General features: G+C 49.7%; 1 protein-coding gene across 1 annotated transcript in view; it reads right to left on the reverse strand.

The window, feature by feature from the left end:
• The window catches only part of LOC138295319 (NACHT, LRR and PYD domains-containing protein 3-like), a 237,530-nt gene that overhangs the window by 108,781 nt on the left and 109,678 nt on the right, over positions 1 to 19,071 (reverse strand). The window contains exon 4 of the mRNA XM_069233540.1: positions 6,365 to 6,535. Coding sequence (XP_069089641.1) covers positions 6,365 to 6,535 — 171 coding nt within the window. The remainder of the gene's footprint in view (positions 1 to 6,364; positions 6,536 to 19,071) is intronic.

A 19,071-nucleotide genomic window follows, 5' to 3' on the forward strand; every position in this document is an offset into this window, starting at 1 on the left:
CCACCCATAGGGAGCTCAAACAAATCTTACACAGGACTGCCACTGCAGCCTGAGTGAAATAATGCACATGTTATTTCACAGCCATTTTTCACAGCACTTAAGTAACTTATAAGCCACCCATATGTCTAGCCTTCACTTGCTGAACGTTAGGTGCAAAGTTACTAAGTGTGAGGGCACCCTTGCACTAGCAAAGGTGCCCCTACATAGTTGAGGGCCATTTCCCCAGACTTTGTGAGTGCGGGGACACCATTACACGTGTGTACTACATATAGGTCACTACCTATATGTAGCTTCACAATGGTAACTCTGAATATGGCCATGTAACATGTCTAAGATCATGGAATTGTCCCCCCATAACAAATCTGGTATTGGGGTGCCAATCTCATGCATCCCCGGGGCTCCACTACGGACCCCGGATACTGCCAAACCAGCTCTCTGGGGTTTTCTCTGCAGCTATTGCTGCTACCACCCCATAGACAGGGTTCTGCCCTCCTGGGGTCTGGGCAGCCCAGTCCCAGGAAGGCAAAACAAAGGATTTCTTCTGAGAGAGGGTGTTACACCCTCTCCCTTTGGAAATAGGTGTTAAAGGCTGGGGAGGGGTAGCATATCCCAGCCTCTGGAAATGCTTTGAAGGGCACAGATGGTGCACTCCTTGCAAAAGCCAGTCTAGCCCGGTTTAGGAAACCCCCAGTCCCTGCTCTGGCGCAAAACTGGACAAAGGAAAGGGAGGTAACCACTCCCCTGTCCATCACCACCCCAGGGGTTGTGACCAGACCTCCTCCAGTGTGTCCACAAACTTCTGCCATCTTGAATCCAGAGGTGTGAGGGCACCCTGGAGGCCTCTGAATGGCCAGTGCCTGCAGGTGACGTCAGAGAACCCTCCTGATAGGTGCTTATCTGACTAGGTGGCCAATCCCCCTCTGAGGGCTATTCAGGGTCTCTCCAGTGGGCTTTTCCTCAGAGAACGACTTGAAAGAATTCACCAGAGGTCCTCTGCACCTCTCTCTTCGACTTCTGCCAAGGATCGACCACTGACTGCTCCAGGACGCCTGTAAAACTGCAACAAATTAGCAAGAAAACTACCAGCGACATTGTAGCGCCTAATCCTGCCGGTTTTCTCAACTGTTTCCTGGTGGTCCATGCTTTGGGGGCTGCCTGCCTTCGCCCTGCACTGGAAGCCACAAAGAAATCTCCAGTGGGTTGATGGAATCTTCCCCATGCTCCAGCAAGCACCAAACTTCAGCGTCACCGGTACTCTGGGACCCCTCTCATCCTGACGAGCGTGGCCCCTGGAACACATGTGGTGGACCCAAGTGACCCAGACTGTCCAGTGGTCCAACTGTCCAAATTTGGAGGAGGTAAGTCCTTGACTCCCCTCTCCAGACAGTAATCCTGTGCACCACGTGAACTGCAGCTGCTAGGGCTTCTGAGCATATTTCCATGTAAACCTTCGTTCACAGCCAAGCCCAGGTCCCCAGCACTCTGTCCTGCATTGCTCAACTCCCTGAGTTGACCTCCGGCTTCGTGGGACCCTCTTTTGCAGTGTTGAGATGAACGCCGTGTTCAAACTTCTTAAACCCATGTTCAAGTGCTTCTGTGGATGCTACCTTCTTGTGCGTGGGCTCTCTACGTTGCTTAGGGCCCCTTCTGTCTCCTCTCCCCGGTGGCGACATCCTTGTCCTTCCTGGGCCTGGGCAGCACCCTTTTTCTTCAACCATGACTCTTGCAACTAGCAAGGCTTGTTTGCGGTCTTTTGCTAAAAAACAACTCTGCATCCTCCAGCATTCCATGGGACATCTTCTGCACAAATGAGAACTTCTTGGTACCTTTCGTTGTTGCAGAATCTTCAGCTTCTTCCATCCGGAGGCTGCCCCCCCCCAGACACTTTCACGGCTCTTGGACTTGGTCCCTTCCTTTGCAGGTCCTCAGGTCCAGGAATCCGTCTTCAGTGCTCTGCAGTCTGTTGTGGTCTTTGCAAAATCCACTATCACGAGTTTGGTGTGTTGCTCGGGAAATAGTAGTACTTTACTCCTACTTTCCAAGGTCTTGGGGTGGGGTATCTTGGACACCCTTAGTGTTTTCTTACACTCCCAGCGACCCTCTACACACTACACTAGCCTAGGGGTTCATTTGTGGTTCGCATTCCACTTTCTTCGTATATGGTTTGTGTTGCCCGTAGGCCTATTGCATCCTATTGTATTCTACAGTGTTTGCACTACTTTCTGACTGTTTTACTTACCTGATTTTGGTTTGTGTGTATATTTTGTGTATTTTACTTACCTCCTAAGGGAGTATATCCTCTGAGATATTTTTGGCACATTGTCACTAAAATAAAGTACCTTTATTTTTAGTAACTCTGAGTATTGTCTTTCTTATGAAAGAGTACCTAAATGATATAAGTGATAAAGTAGGAGCTTTGCATGTCTCCTAGTTCAGCCTAAGCTGCTCTGCTATAGCTACCTCTATCAGCCTAAGCTGCTAGAACACTACTAATCTAATAATAAGGGATAACTGGACCTGGCACAAGGTGTAAGTACCATCAGGTACCCACTATAAGCCAGGCCAGCCTCCTACACACCTTCATCCGGGTTAGCAGGGGCTCCTTTTCTCCGTTGACTCTTCTGTGCTTCTTGGACTTGGTCCCCTCCTTCCACAGGTCTTCAGGTCCAGGAATCCTCTGCTGGTGTCTTGCAGTCTCTTCTGGTTCTTTCATAATCTTCTTTTGCGTGTTTCTGTGTGTTCTGGGAGAGTTATTGAGTTTTACTCCTGCTTTCCTGGGCTCTGAGGTGGGTTCTATTACTTACCTTTGGTGCTTTCTAATACTCCCAGCGTCCCTCTACACACTACACTTGCTAGGTGGGAAACCACTTTCTTAGCATATGGTTTGTGTTCCCCCAGGCCCATTTCTAACTATTGTGATTTTCACTAATTGCACTGTTTTCTAACAGTTTTTATGCACATTTCTGCATGCAAGTGTATATAATTTGTGTATTACTTACCTCCTAAGGGAGTATAATCTCTATGGTATTTTTGGCATTTGTGTGACCAAAATAAAGTACCTTTAAATTTTGTAACAGTGAGTATTTTCGTTATGTGTGTGAGTTCTGTGTGACTACAGTGGTATTGCATGAGCTTTGCATGTCTCCTAGTTAGGCTTTGGCTGCTCATCCACACTACCCCTAGAGGGCCTGGCTTCTAGACACTGCCTACATTTCACTAATAAGGGATAACTGGACCTCGTATAAGGTGTAAGTACCGTAGGTACCCACTACAAACCAGGTCAGCCTCCTACAAAAATTACAAACTAGATTTAGAAACATTAACAACTATACAAACAATATAAAACATAAACAATTAAAATATTATTTAAACACATAAAGAAACCTAAAAAACAATATTTCTTACTTAAAAACATCAATATTTTTGTTAATGATACTTTTGGCCATGATATTTCTGTGATGATATTTAACCCCTTTGCTGCTGGCCCTTTCCCCCCAGTGCTGAACCCTTTTTTGACTATTTGGGGTAGTTCGCGCTTAGGCCCCCATAATCTTTTGTCCACATAAGGTGCAAAGTTCTGGAATCTGAGGGGAGCCACAAATTTCCTTCCACCCAGCATTCCCCCCTTTACTTGTGTGGGTAGACCCAATGCCCGCGATAGGAAATGCCCCAAAACAAAATGTGCGCACATCACATTTTCCCAAAGAAAACGGACGTGTTTTCTGCAAAGAGCCAACCTGTGGATTTTGGACTCTAGCTCAGCCGGCATCTAGGGAAACCTACCAAACCTGTAAATTTTTAGAAAGTAGACACCTATGGGAATCCAGGATGGGGTGACATGTGGGGCTCTCCCTGGGTTCTGTCACCAAGACTCCTTTGCAAACTTCAAAACTGGGCTAAAAAAACACTTTTTCCTCACATTTCGGTGCTGCAAAGTTCTGGGATCTGAGGGGATCCAAAAATGTCCTTCCACCTAACTTTTCCCCAAGTCTCCCGATAAAAATGGTACCTCTCTTGTGTGGATAGGTCTAGTGCCCCCAACAGGAAATGCCCTAAAACACAACTTGGACACATCACATTTTCGCAAAGAAAAAGCATGTTTTTTGCAAAGTGTCTAGCTGTGGTTTTTGGCCTCTAGCTCAGCCGGCACTTAGGGAAATATACCAATCCCACACATCTGTGAAAACTAGACACCTAGGGGAATCCATAATGGGGTGACTTGTGAGACTCTCACCAGGTTCTGTCACCCAGAATCCTTTGCAAACCTCAAAATATGTCTAAAAAACACTTCTTCCTCACATTTCAATGATGCAAAGTTCTGGAATCAGAGAGGAGCCACAAACAACCTTCCACCCAGCATTCCCTCAAGTCTCCCAGTAAAAATGGTACCCCACTTGTGTGGGTAGACCTAGTGCCCATGACAGGAAATGCCCCAAAACACTACGTGGACACATTGCATATTTCCAATGAAAATGGGTGTGTTTTTTGTAAAGTGCCTAGCTGTGGATTTTAGGCTCTAGCTCAGCCGGCACATAGGGAAACCTACCAAACCTATATATTTTTTTAAATGAGATACCTGGGGGAATGCAGAATAGGGTGACTTGTGGGGCACTCACTAAGTTCTGTCTCCCAGAATCCTTTGCAAACCTCAAACTTTGGCTTACAAATACTTTATCTGCACATTTCAGTGATGGAAAGTTCTGGAATCTGAGGGGAGCTACAAACTTCCTTCCACCCAGCATTTCCCCAGGTTCCCCCAATAAAAATATTACCTCACTTGTGTGGGTAGGCCAAGTACCTGCAACGGGGAAGGTCCCCAAATGTATTGTGGCAGTAATGATAACTAAGGTGAGTGTACTAATTAATCCTGGGATTGGGAATCATTTAGGGAAACCTATCAAACTCAGACATTTATGTAAAGTAGACATCAATGGGAGTCCAGGGATGTATAGCTTGTGAGGATTTGCCCCCAGGGAAACCACACATAAGTAAAGAAAAAAAAAAAAGCCCCTAGGGGTTTAGCCCTGCTCATGGGTGACCCCCTGTCAATTTCATTTTTTTTAAATGTAATTTTTTTTTTTAACTCCGGGGGGGGGGGGGCGATTTCCCCCCCAGGAGTAAACACACTTATTTAAAAAAAAAAAAAATTGGCATAGGTTGGGGAGGGGCCAACCCCCAGTCAATATCCTTTCTCTTAAAAACAACCATATATTTATATATATATATACATATATATAGATATATATATATATATATATATATATATATATTACCCATTGGGGGTGATCGCACCCCCAGGGTAAACTACGTTTATTTTTTTTGAAAATGCTCCCCTGGGGGGAGGCCCATTTTCAAGGGAGCCGACTCCCCCAGATGACATCCCTGGCATCTAGTGGGGTTTATTGGGCATGGATCGCAGCGTGGCTGCGATCAATGCCCAGGAAGCACTATCAGGAAGGCCTTGTTTGAAAGGGGAGAATGTCCCCTTTCAAATGAGGCCTTCATGAAGGCTGAGGAGGCCCTTTCAGGCCTGTTTTCCCCACAGGAGCAGAAAGTGACCTTATGTCCACTTCCAGCTCCGGTGAGGGAAAACAAAATGTGACGTTGCGCTCCTCGTGGTATGGACGTCACAGATGGCTAGGTGGGGGGAAAGGGAGAGACATGGAATCTCTTCCATGTCTCCTGATAGGTATTAAATTAACAAAAAAATACTTTGGTGCGAGCAGCAGAGGATTTTTTAAAATCCCTCTTTGGCGTCAGCCACTGGTTTGGGTCCGCACCTGGGAGCGTGTGAGTGTGTCATGGGGTTAAAATTCACTATTTCTGCAACTCCATATTTTTAAAATGATATTTTGCCCGAACACCATCAAGGGCAGTAAAGATCTCTGCTTATCTCTGATTATCATAAGCATAATACTAAAACCAGATGCACTACTTTGGTGTTGTCTCTTCTATACAATGAAAACATCAGTTTATGACATGGTGAACATGCTTTGTCCACATTTACCATTCAGAGCTAGTAACCACATAGTTGTGGGTTTCATACTTTCTAGGCCAGAGGTCATGGTCTACTTTTATTGCTTTTACATTTGCATTTCTTTTAATAACTAGCCTAACAAATGCATTGCCAACACCCTGTTTTGAAGAGTCTATTACTAAGGATTTACCTGATTGACTAATTATCAAACTCAGGTGATTAGCCTTCTTGTCTGTAAGTGCCAATTAACATTTCTTAATCTCTTATTTCCTTTATTTGGCTCACTATTTACTGCAGTTCTGGCACTCATGAGATATTATTGTAGTGTGCAGACTCACCTGTATTCTGAACAGCAATCTAATAACACATGAAGCAACGGATACTTACACCAGTGTCCTTATCCTGCAGCCTGAGTGCTGCAGTCCTACACACAGCTCTCTGATCCCAGAGTCTTTCAGCAGGTTATGGTCCAATTCAAGGTCTGTGAGGGACACAGTGCTTTGGAGGACAGAGGAAAGACCTGCACAGCAGGAACCAGTGAGGGAGCAGTGCCCCAACCTGCGGAACAAGGCAGAACACGGAAAGAGATCAAACTACAACTGATTAACTATAACTGTAACAACATAATTTGTCTGTCCTATTTTAAGCAGAGTCAGATGATAGGTTGTGCCAGCTGCAAGGTTGGACTAGCCGTAGCGGGCATTGGGAGGCTGGAATACTGGGGGCTGGTTTTGCAGGTGCTGCAATATCAGCCTCCAGTAACAAAAGCAGCAGGGCTTCACACTTGCAATACTCCCTACCTGCTCCTGGGGGCTAGCCTGACAAAATTGCTAGGGCTGCTTTGGGTTCCCAGTCCGACTCTGGCCAGCTGCATCCTCCCAACCATTATGACCTGCTTTCTAGGAACCATCATAAGGGTCGACATTGCTCCACGGCTGACCACATTTTCTAGGTTGTTGCTGAAGGGCCATGCGTTGCAGTGCTTTCCCTGCCCACTGGATGATCCAGAAGCAGCACCTGATGATTAAGGGGATATAACACATGACCCTGCACTCACTTACCAATCTCTCCACCTCTTGTCTGTTACCCACTTCAGCAGAACTGCTTGTCACCAGATATCTCACTATAGAAAGTATATATAAAAGTGATGAATTGAAAGCATGAATTAATTTCATGCAGCATTCCAGTCCATCATTATTTTACACACCATTCCACCTCAGTTGGGACCCAGCCATTGTTTTTGCTGCCCTTCATGCCTTCTTCTACAATGGGCTCGAGACACTGCTAAACACATTTTGGTTCTACCCACAGTAACATTTAATTCTCATGATTTTTTATCAGCTTTTGTGTATTTTTAGTTGTTATGGAATGCACGAGAACCTATTTTATACCTGAAATCAGACATTTAATACTTTGCGCCTCATTACGAGTTTGGTGGGTTGGACCGCCTGACCATCATAGTGGCAGCTGCCATGTTGGCGGTCATACAGACTGCTGTTTTGCAAGTGACACAGGCAGGGCCGACAAAGATCAGCCAAAAATTCAACACCACCAGTACTTTGGAGGACAGGAAATAGGTGGTCTGACCACAAGCACCGACAGCCCATCAACCAACTATCGAACCTATTACAAATACAAAGTCACAATGGCAGTCAGCCACGGTGGTCCAGCAATGGCAGTCAGAACCACGGCGGTTTACGGTCAACAAAGTAATACACAACACCATATTGGATGGATTTGAAAACAACACCTCTGACACACATTTGCCACACCCCACACACTTGCAAAGCACACTATAAAACACACACCCCTCTACACACCACAATCCTTTGCATCCACAACACCAAACATTGTAGCCAGAGCGCCAGATCAAAAAAGATAAACCATAGAATGGGCACCCCACAAACTTACACTAAGCAGATATACCACACCCTTAACATACCACTATCAAATCCATTTACACCACACTACTCCATTTACTCCCCGTCACCTGTTTAATTCCCACCACCAAACACATTTTTACTATCACCACCATGTCACCCCAGAAAAATCCCTGTTTCACTGAAGGTGAGTTAAAAGTCATGGTGGATAAAATCGTTAGAGTAGAGCCACATCTATTTGGAGCCCAGGTCTAGCACACTATTATCACCAGGAAAATGGAAATGTGGCAAAGGATAGTCGACAGAGTGAATGTTGTAGGCCTCACCCCACGCACAAGGGGTGACATCAGGAAGAGGTGGAACAACCTCAGGGGGAAGGTCCATACCATGGCATTCAGGCACCAGCTGCATGTCCAGAAGGCCTGCATTGGGCCCCCACCTCCTCCCTTACAACTCACATCCTGGGAGGAGAAGGTCTTGGCCACCCTGCATCTTGAAGGCTTTCCAGGAATACCTGGGGGAGTGGAATTGGGTAAATCACAACATAAAATATCAGCAAATTCTATTGTCATGCATGTCCATTAATCAGCCTCTTGTCAACTTCACTGTCAAACTACTCAACATCCCAGTGTCCACCTGTCCATAGACCCCTCTCTGGCCTCCACCATGTGAATTAGACTCACCTGGGGCAACACCAACTCTGTATAGTATGGGTAATACAAGGACTGATAGCACTACAACTCCCAGCAGGCACTGTTTCACCATTACAAAAAACCTCAACAGTGTTTATTACTGAAATTACATTGATTGTCACCTCCACATTGGAAATTACACACCTGAGAGGATGCCATCTGTATGCTGTTTGGGTAGGACAGGCACTGACTGGAACATTAAGGCCAGGAGGTACTGCTATTCTCACTCCACACAGCCACCACAGTATCCTCTGCTCCGATTACCCTTCTCCCTTGACTCAGCCTTTGAACTGTACTCACCTGAGAAGATGACATCTGTATACTGTGTGGGTAGGACAGACACTGTCAGGAATGCTAAGGACAGGAGGCACTGCTGTTCTCACTCTACTTAGCCAACACAGTGTCCTCTGCTTCAATGGCCCTTCTCCTTCTACTCAGCCATTGAATTGTACTCACCTGGGAGGATGATATCTGTCTACTGTTTCTAATACTTGGAGTAACATGACAGTAGATCCCAGGAGGGATAGTCCCTGACAGGTCAGTGTCCATATGACATTGTGCATCTGTCTGTGAATTCACAAATGAAGTTTACCGACCTGGGAGGGACCAAGATACAGATCAGGGTGCACTCTGTGATATGGCTACACACCTAGATCCATCTTGAGCAGCTATGCCAAGATGAAAATATTGTGGACAGGAAGGACAACTCAGAGTTTGTGCCAAAACATTTTGAGACAGATCAAAGGGCCCAAGATGCATCATATGAATGGGATTAACTACCACATATACAACAAGGTTCTGGGTCTGCCTGCATAACAGTCAACTAGGTCTTATAATGACCTATAGCATATCCTGCCCAGCCACTGTTTAGCCTGCACTGCTGGCAATAAATGAGTCTATGACCACCATTAAAAGTGCTAATAAACTAACATTCTGAAGCTAATTGACTGAAATGGAATTGGTATGTTACCCAAATGTCAGGCGAGTACATCGGATGGCATGTGTACCTGTCAAATAAGGGAAATCTGCAAATAAAGGCCCTCATTACAACCCTGGCGGACGGTGGTAAAGCTGCAGTAATACCGCCAACAGGCCGGCGGCAAAAAAAATGAATCACGACCATGGCGGAAACTGCCAACATAGACAGCCACTTTACCACTCCGACCGCCACGGCGGTAGAAACAAACACTATGGCGGTAACCGCCAACAAACAGGCGGAACACAAGGTTCCGCCCACTGTATTACAAGAGGCCTATCTGCCACCTTTTCCGGGGCGGAACCAAAGCTATCAAAAGCACGGCGGAAACAGTACTTGAAAGGGAAACCACTTACCTCTCGACACCCAACGAGGAACCAGGATGCCATGGAGCCTGAACTACACGTACTGCCCATGCTGGTCTTCCTCCTGCTCTATCAGGAGCAGGACAGATGCCGTCGAGGACCACGTGAGTACTGCACCTACAACACAGGGGAGGGGGGGGAGGGAAAAGAGAGTGACACACACACACAACACACAATAACCCCACCCCCATCCTCACCCACAACACCATACACACAAATACATGCAGCAACATTACATATACACCCCCCACCCCCGGAAGAACGCAAGGACAACATTAAATGATTGTAACAATTGTAATCATGAATAATCAGATAGTTATAGTTAAAAAATCAGTATATACAAATATGTACACCAACTACACAAGTCCGGATAGTGTTCCAATCATTGTCCGTGGACCAGTGGCCCCAAAATGCATGGGCAAAGCCCACACAAGATATCTGACTTGAAACAGAGAGAGAACACTGCAGGGGCATCAGATCGAAAATAAACAGGCACCTCAGGGGGAAAGGGAGAGGGGGCACCTCAGCCGGATGAACGCACGATGCCACTGCTCCTCGAGGGGGCTCCATGGCCATTGCTGTATCCTGGGGAGTGCAAAGCCACAGTCTCTCAAGTCTTTCCAGTGGGTGGTTTGCCCACTGCTTTATCCTGGGGAGTGCAAAGCCACAGTCTCTCAAGTGGATAACAGTCTCCACTGGGTCTGGAGGGGGCTTGGTGCCTAGAGTGCTTCATCCTGCCAAAGACTGAGGTAGAGGATGTGATTCTCCACTGGTTCTGGAGGGGGCCTTGTGCCCAGAGTGCTTCATCCTGCCAAGGACTGAGGTGGTGGATGTGATTCTCCACTGGTTCTGGAGGGGGCCTTGTGCCCAGAGTACTTCATCCTGCCAAGGACTGAGGTACTGGATGTGATTCTCCACTGGTTCTGGAGGGGGCCTTGTGCCCAGAGTGCTTCATCCTGCCAAGGATTGGGGCAGTGGATGTGATTCTCCACTGGTTCTGGAGGGGGCTTGGTGCCCAGAGTGCTTCATCCTGCCAAGGACTGAGGTAGTGGATGTGATTCTCCACTGGTTCTGGAGGGGGTCTTGTGCGCAGAGTGCTTCATCCTGCCAAGGACTGAGGTAGTGGATGTGATTCTTCACTGATTCTGGAGGGGGCCTTGTGCCTAGAGTGCTTCATCCTGCCAAGGACTGAGGTAGTGGATGTGATTCTCCACTGGTTCTGGAGGGGGCTTGGTGCCCAGAGTGCTCCACATGCAGTGTGGTCGGTCCCATTCCCTCACCTGGTTGTGTGTGCCACGAGATTGCCTAGGAACAGGTAGCATGATACGCCATGGAGGCAGAGACATACCCCACCCTGCTGCGGCTTTGCCTGCCACCTGCAGGTGCAAACAGTTATGAATGTCATGCCTCATGGAAGCTGGGCAGGGTCCAGGAAGTCTCCTCCAGCCTCGGACGGCTGCCCACTAGTGATGGTAGCCATGTCACCTGTGGTGCCACTGACCGAGCACGTCGCAGGGCTGGTGGCGATGTTTGCGGCGGTGTCTGTGGCGGCGGTGCTGGCAGTGGTGCATGTGTCAGCACCGGTTGAGGGACACAGCAGGATGTCTCCTGCAGCCTTGGACGGCTGCCCACTGGGGAAGATGCTGGGGACTGTTGCTGAGGCTGCAGACATGCAGGTGGCGGTGCAGGTGGCGGTGCAGGTGGCTGTGCAGGTGGCGGTGCTGGTGGCGGTGCAGGTGGCGGAGCTGGTGGCAGGGCAGGTAGCAGTGCTGGTAGCGGGGCAGGTTGCAGTGTTCACCGCCGTACAGGTTGGTGTAGTCGTTGACAGAAGGGTTGACACTAGTCACTTAGTCGGTGCCACCGTGCCCTGTCCTGACCTGCTCTTCTGCTTTTGCCCCTTCCCCACCTTTGATGATGCCGCAGGTGTCTTGCCACTGTCCCCTTTTGTTTTGGGGGAGCCCTTGGTGGCTGGTAGGTGCGGCTTCTTCCTCTGGGATGTGGGCACCTTCTTCACCTTGGCAGGTGGCGGAATGTCCTTGGCCTCGCAAGGTGGCACACTGGCAGCCCTGATGGGTGGCGCACTCGATAACCCCGCAGTTGGTAGCACCACTGTGCCTGGGGATTTGGTGGCTGAGGTGCTGGGCTGAGACCTGGAAAGCCTGGCCCTAGGGGAAGGACGGGGGTTGTGAAGGGAAGAGGTCAAAGTTAGCCAGGAAAAGCTTCTTAGACACACTGGGACGGGAAGATGGAGGGGGTTTGGGAGTGGAGGAAGAGGCAGTGGTTGTAGGAGGTGTACGTTTGCTGAATTTGGGTGAAGGTTCATGGGCCGGAGGCTGTTGTGAGGTGGATGGCTGTTGGGTGGGTGTGTGCCTGTGTTTGTGTACTTTGGGAGGAGGGCTCACAGACACACTGGGAAAGGACACAGGGGATGTGTGCATGATAGTGGGGGTGGTGACTGCACGTGAGCGGTGTGTGGTGATGGGCGTGCTGGTGATGGAGGTAGTGGCTGAGGATGTAGTGCATGCAGGTGTGAGTGGAGATGAGACAGGGAGGGAGGAGGAGGACGTGGAGGAGGGGGACACAGTGGAGGCAGTGGATGTTGCTGTGTCTGCATGGGTATGGTGCTTATGTGAGTGCTTGTGGGATGTGTGGTGCTTATGTTTGCCATGTCCACTCGTGTGTTGCTGAGTGTGCATGCTGGTCTGATGGTGTGCTTGGGATAGGCTGAGGTACAGGGGATTGGGTCTGGGTGGAGGAAGTTGGAGGGGGGAGGCTTGACGCAGGGACAATGGCTGCCATCAGTGCTGAGGCCAGAGCCTGAAATGCTCTCTGTTGGGCCGTCTGCCCAGATGAATGCCCTCCAGGTATGCTGCAAATGCCTCTCAACACCCTGGATTGCATTCAAAATGGTAGATTGCCCAACAGTGAGGGATCTCATGTCAATAGCCTCCTCACTGAGGGCAGCAGGGCTGACTGGGGCAGGGGCTGAGGTGCCTGGGGCGAAGGAGATGCCCACACTCCTGGGTGAGCGGTCACGGGACACATGCTGAGGGGCTGCTGGGAGGGCGGTGCTGGTAGTGGGAGTGGTGGCTGTACCTGTTGATGCAGTGGGCACAGAGGTGCCCGCCACCGCAAGGGAGCTCCCATCAGAGGAGGAGTTGCTGCTGCTGGTGTATGCTCCTGTCCCTGTTGTGGAGCTCCCCTCGCCCTCCGTCCCACTGGTGGCTTCAGACTCCGTTGCTTCACCCTCCAGGGCCAAGTGTGTTGCAGCTCCCTCCTGCTCCTGTGCCACTGCTTCTCTGTCAGATGATGCTATAGCACGAAAGAACAGGGAGAAAAAACAAAAAGGGGGGGGAAGACAGAAGAAACACATGTTCAGTGCATGCAACACCACTACCGTTGGCGGACACAACACACAGGGAGCAGCCCTATGCACTAAGCCATGCACTAACAGTTCCTAGCAAATTCACATGCCCATGGGGGACGAGGCCTAAGCCCAATTGCTGCACACCTGGAAGTCACAGGAGCCTGACTAGGTGTAGATGGCTATTACCAGTGGTGGGGTTGGGGTGCCACAGAGCCTGACTAACAAGGGACCTAGCCTACCAAGTGCGCCCTGGCCTAGGGAAACGCACAGCCCACTTCGACCACCCAGACACCTTGTAAAGCACGCAGAGTCAGCTGAATGAGAGTGTACTCACCCTCTTGTGGCTGCTGTGATGCCCTCAAGCGCCCATCCAACTCCGGATAGGCCACCGCCAGGATCCGGTACATCAGGGGGGTCATGGTGCGACGGGCACCCCTTCCACGTTGGGAGGACATCCCTAGCTGGGCCTCTGCCATCTTCTTGCTCCAGCGGCACAGGTCCTCCCATCTTTTACGGCGGTGGGTGCTCCATCTATGGTAGACTCCCAGGGTCCAGACATCCTTGGCGATGGCACGCCAAATACCCTTCTTCTGGTGGGCGCTGACCTAGAGGAAAAGTGAAGTATAAATGAATGTTTCTAGCCCGCACATTTCATCTCACACATTGCCAAACACCTCCCACCCTGGCCCAGACATACATACACACACAATCCTGACATGCTGGCCTGTCCCCCTCCCTACCCTCTTCCATCCACGACACTCTATACACTCAGGTGCCATCCACCATGCTCACAGTGTACTCACCTGTTTGTCTGGAGGACCATACAGTTGCGTGTACTGGGGAGGACCCCATCCACCAGTTTCTCCAACTCCTCTGAAGTGAAGGCAGGGGCCCTTTCCCCAGACACTGTAGCCATCGTCGCTTCCAGACATAGGTCACAGCAGCACTTGCAGTATAGGTCCTCTCCTGTTGAAGGTCAGGTATCAAGAGAGGGAACAGTAAGGAAATGGTGGCCATGTCCGCGGCGGTGTGTACCGTCACCGCCGGCATACATCGTTATTGGCTCCTGGGACCCATAGGGCCCAATGTTAACCAATGCTGAAATGCGCAGCGGTCTTCGACCGCCCACCGCGACTGTGTACACCGCCAGCGCAGTTACCTCATTTCCCCTTGTCCCACCTTACAGGTCAGGCAGCCGCCATTTCAGGGGGCCACAAGGGATGGAAAAAAACTGCGTCACACCTATCTAGGCCTGGAATACAGACAGATACCGGCACATAGCAATTTTCCTATGTTTTAGCAAATAACATATTGTGATACCTAAGTGTTGGATGACCCTCTGCTCACTGTTCTCCTCCATAGGGCACGTCTGCTGGGGCAGGTGATGAGATGGTGGCATCCTCCGGTGTACAGACCCCTGGTAGATCTGTTGACAATGGAGAGACACATCATTATCACATACAGACTTGATTGTGCAACAATCCTGGAAATGTGTGCCCAGTTGGAGCCAGACCTGATTTCAGCTATCTGCCATCCCACAGGAATCCCCCCTCCAATGCAGGTTCTGTCTGTACTCCATTTCCTGGCCAGTGGGTCTTTTCAAACAACAGTGGCCATGGCATCAGGGATGTCCCAGTCAATGTTCTCTAACATGTTATCCAGAGTTTTGTCTGCCCTGCTGAAACACATGCGCAGCTACATCATTTTCCCTCAGGTGGAGGATTTGCCCACAGTGAAAGGTGACTTCTATGCCCTTGGACATATCCCCAACATCATTGGTGCCATTGATGGAACACATGTGGCATTTGTCCCCCCCGCAGGAATGCACAGGTGTACAGAAACCGGAAAAGCTACCATTCCATGAATGTGCAGATGGTGTGTTTGGCAGACCAGTACATCTCCCATGTGAATGCCAAGTATCCTGGCTCTGTGATTGAAGCTTAAATTTTGAGGAATAGCAGCATCCCTTATGTGATGGGGCAACTCCTGAGGCACCGTGTGTGGCTAATAGGTGAGGCCAAGGTCCCTACACAGTTGACATAGGTGTCTGGGTATGGGGTTGTCCCTAAGGGTTAGTGTCTGTCTAACACTTGTCCCTCGACATTTGCAGGTTACTCTGGTTACCCCAACCTGTTATGGCTACTGACCCCATTAAGGAATCCCAGGACAAGTGCAGAGGAACGCTACAATGAGGCACATGGGCAACCTAAGAGGATTATAGAACGCACCTTTGGCCTCCTGAAGGCCAGATTCCAGTGCCTCCATCTTCCAGGTGGCTCCCTATACTACTCACCGAAGAAGGTGTGCCAGATAATCGTGGCCTGCTTTATGCTGCACAACCTGGCTTTGCTATGCCAGGTGCATTTTCTACAGGAGGATTGGCTAGATGGTGGTCTTGTGGCAGCTGTGGAGCCTGTGGACAGTGAAGAAGAGGAGGCAGAAGAAGAAGATATCGACAAGCGAAACAACATCATCATGCAATACTTCCAGTGAGACACAGGTAAGAAGATGTAACTGCTTCCCAAATCTCATACTATTGTTAGAGCTAGCATAAGTCTGTCATTTTCACTCAGTGTATGGACCCTGACTTGTTACTTTGCCTTTCCATTTCACAGGTCTGAGTCCCACTTTGAGCCCTTTGCTATGTTTACTGCTGGTCTACAGCTGTGTTACATTGGTATGTGAACAAGTACATTGACATTGCTATATTCCAGAGGTTTTGCAATTACACATTAGCGAAAGCACAGACTGACTCCAGATTGTTTTGTGATTCAAGTGTGTTTATTTCTGTGAAAATAAGTGGAGGGGGGGTAAAATGGGCTGGGGTGATGGTGGAGGAATGTCCATGACAGAGTCCAGTCTATTTGGTTCACAGGTGCATTGTCCAATGGGGCATAGGAAGTGGAGCAATGGCAGTTTAAGGTGGACAGGGTGACAAATTGGGACAGAAGGGTGACATTCAGGGGGGTCTTATTTCCTAGCGGGGGTCTTCGCAATGTTCTCTGTCTTGTTTCTGGATCTCAGGGACCGTTTACGGGGTGGTTCTCCTTCTGCAGGGGGTGGGGTGCTGGTGGCCTGTTGTTCCTGTGGCGGTGCATCCTGTCCACTAGCGCTGGCAGAGGTGGAGGGCTGTTCATCGTCCAAGCTAGTGTCAGGGGCCCGTTGGTGTGCCACTATGTCCCTCCTAGTGTTGACAAGGTCTGCCAGCACCCCTGCAATGGTGACCAGGGTGGTGTTGATGGACTTCAAGTCCTCCCTGATCCCCAAGTAGTGTTCCTCCTGCAGTCGCTGGGTCTCCTGAAACTTGACCAGTACCGTGTCCATTGTCTCCTGAGAATGTGGTAAGCTCCCATGATGTTGGAGAGTGCCTTGTGGGTTCCCTGGGCCTGTCCTCCCCCTGTCGCACAGCAATCCTCCCAGCTTCCCTGTTGTCCTGTGCCTCTGTCCCCTGAACGATGTGCCCACTGCCACTGCCTCCAGGTCACTGATCGTCCTGTGTTAGTGGGGTTGCCTGGGTTCCCTGTAGTGGTGGACACACTGCTGATTGACGTGTTCTGGGGACAGAGGGATGGGCCTGCTAGGTGGGTGCTGTGGTGGTGTTTCCTGAGGGGGGAGGTTCGGTGGTGGTTTGTGACTGTGTCAGGGGAACCGACTGTCCCGAGGTCCCTGATGGGCCGGGCTGGTCATCTTGATCCAGGCATGCAGAGCTGCTGTCCTCACTGTGGGCCTCTTCTGTGGGGGGACTGGATATGTCTGGCACCTCCTGTCCAGTGACGTTGGGTATGGGTCCTGTTGGGGTGCAAATTCATAGTTATGTATCAGTGTGTGCCATCTTGTGCAATGGGTGAGTTACTCTCTACTCCTGTGCTTGCATTATTGCTGTGTTGAAGGTCAGGTATCAAGTGAGGGAAGAGTAAGAAAATGGCAGCCACGTCCGCGGCGGTGCCCTTGTGTGATTGGTGATTTTGGGGCATGAGTGAGTCTCTCTACTGGAAAATGTTTTGTTGATGGGCGTCCATGCATTGGTGTTACATGCAGGGATTGATTTTGGGATGTGTGGGATGTGTTAGTGGGGTATCTGTGGGTTGTTGGGGTGATGGGTGTGAGGGTGAGGGTGGGAGTATGTGATGGTATGCAGGTGGGGTGGGAGGGATAAAGTACTAAAGATTTGCCTTACCAGAGTCCAGTCCTCCTGCTACTCCTGCAAGGCCCTCAGGATTGTTTGAGGTGTATGGATATTGTATAAGTGATGGTGTTGTGTGTCTGTGGATGCTGGTGTTGTGTTAGGTAGTCTCTCTCTCTGGCCTACTTTCTGATTTTTGGTTGTAAGGGTTTGTGGGTGATGCAGATGTGTGCTTTATATCGGATTGGGTGTGTGTATGTGTGTCAGGTGTGTGTATTTTGAATTGTCCAATGTGGGTGTGTTTTGTAAATGTGTGTGTATTTTGAGCGCGGCGGTGTGTACCGCCAATGGATTACCGCGGTTGAAAGACCGCCGCGTTGATTCGTGGGTCGTGATACTGTGGGCGTATTCCTGTTGGCGTGACGGTGTAGGTTTTGGTATCGCCAGTTTATCACTGACCTTTTGTGTGGCAGACTTGTGTGGGTGTCTGTATTGTGGCAGATTCCGAGCTGTGAGTCGTAATACCTGTAGCGGAATTCCACTGCCGCAACGGTATGTTGGCGGTCTTCTGCACGGCGGAAAGCGGGATTTACCGCCAGGGTTGTAATGAGAGCCATAATGTGTACTTGGCCTTAGCCAAATGTCACTGTTTACTATTGGAGGTAGATGTCACATTACAATAAATTTTATCTCTCACATCAACAGGTCTAACTGCCACAGCGGATACCGAGCCCGCTGAAGAGACTGCCACTACCCCCATGGATGAAGCCCTCTGTGAGGACACCACTCCTGGACGTCTGGACATTGAGGATGGTTCTGGCCCATCCAGGCAATCTGGTCAGACGACACCAGTGAGCTTTACCATGCCGGCATCGACTCTTCCCAACCCTGTTGCTTCAACATCTCAGGCAGCCAATCACCCCCAAACCTGTGTCCCGTGGACTGCGACAACCATCTTGTGCCCCCCAGTCCAGGATCCTGAGTCACAGCAAAACACTTCTGACAATGATGGTCCTGGAGCCAGTGGTAAGGGGCAAGCTGTGCCAAGGGCGCAGGCACGAGGGGGTAGGGTGCATGGGAGGGATGGTGTGGGACTGAGGCATGAGGCTGCTGGGGATGGTCCTGGCCGGGACACCATCAGCCAAGTCTTTGGAGCCTACCAAAATTCCCAAGACGTAATGGGACAGTTACTTGCCGAACTCCGGAAGATGGAGCAGCTGGAGAGGGACTTCCATCATGAGTTTCTGTAAAAGTGGGAGGCCACCATCCTGGACTCCCTAACAGGGGTGTTCATGGAGATCTGCAGTAACCTGATCAGGTACCATTAACAACACCACACCGCTTCCTTTGATCAAGTAACACTAGCCCCTTCAACATCTGTTGCAGCCACTGGAAAGGAGGCCTAGTTAGGGGAAGGACCTGCGTCAGACACCAACACCGCGGTAGCAGCAGATCCCACCCTCAAATGGGGAGGTTCACCCAAGACTCCAGGAGGTCCAAATGGCAAGACATCAACTGCTGACAGCAAATGACCTCTCCCTGAAGGAACTCCTTTGTGTGCCACAGCGTCACTCTGTTGATTGTTTTTAATCACTTTCCATCTTCCATGGTAGTAGGACACTGGACTTTGGACTTCAAATGTTGTGGCATCTACTAATTTGATTTAATCCACCATGACTGTTCCCTTCACT

Source organism: Pleurodeles waltl, chromosome 5 (assembly GCF_031143425.1).
Source record: "Pleurodeles waltl isolate 20211129_DDA chromosome 5, aPleWal1.hap1.20221129, whole genome shotgun sequence".
Taxonomy (NCBI): domain Eukaryota; kingdom Metazoa; phylum Chordata; class Amphibia; order Caudata; family Salamandridae; genus Pleurodeles; species Pleurodeles waltl.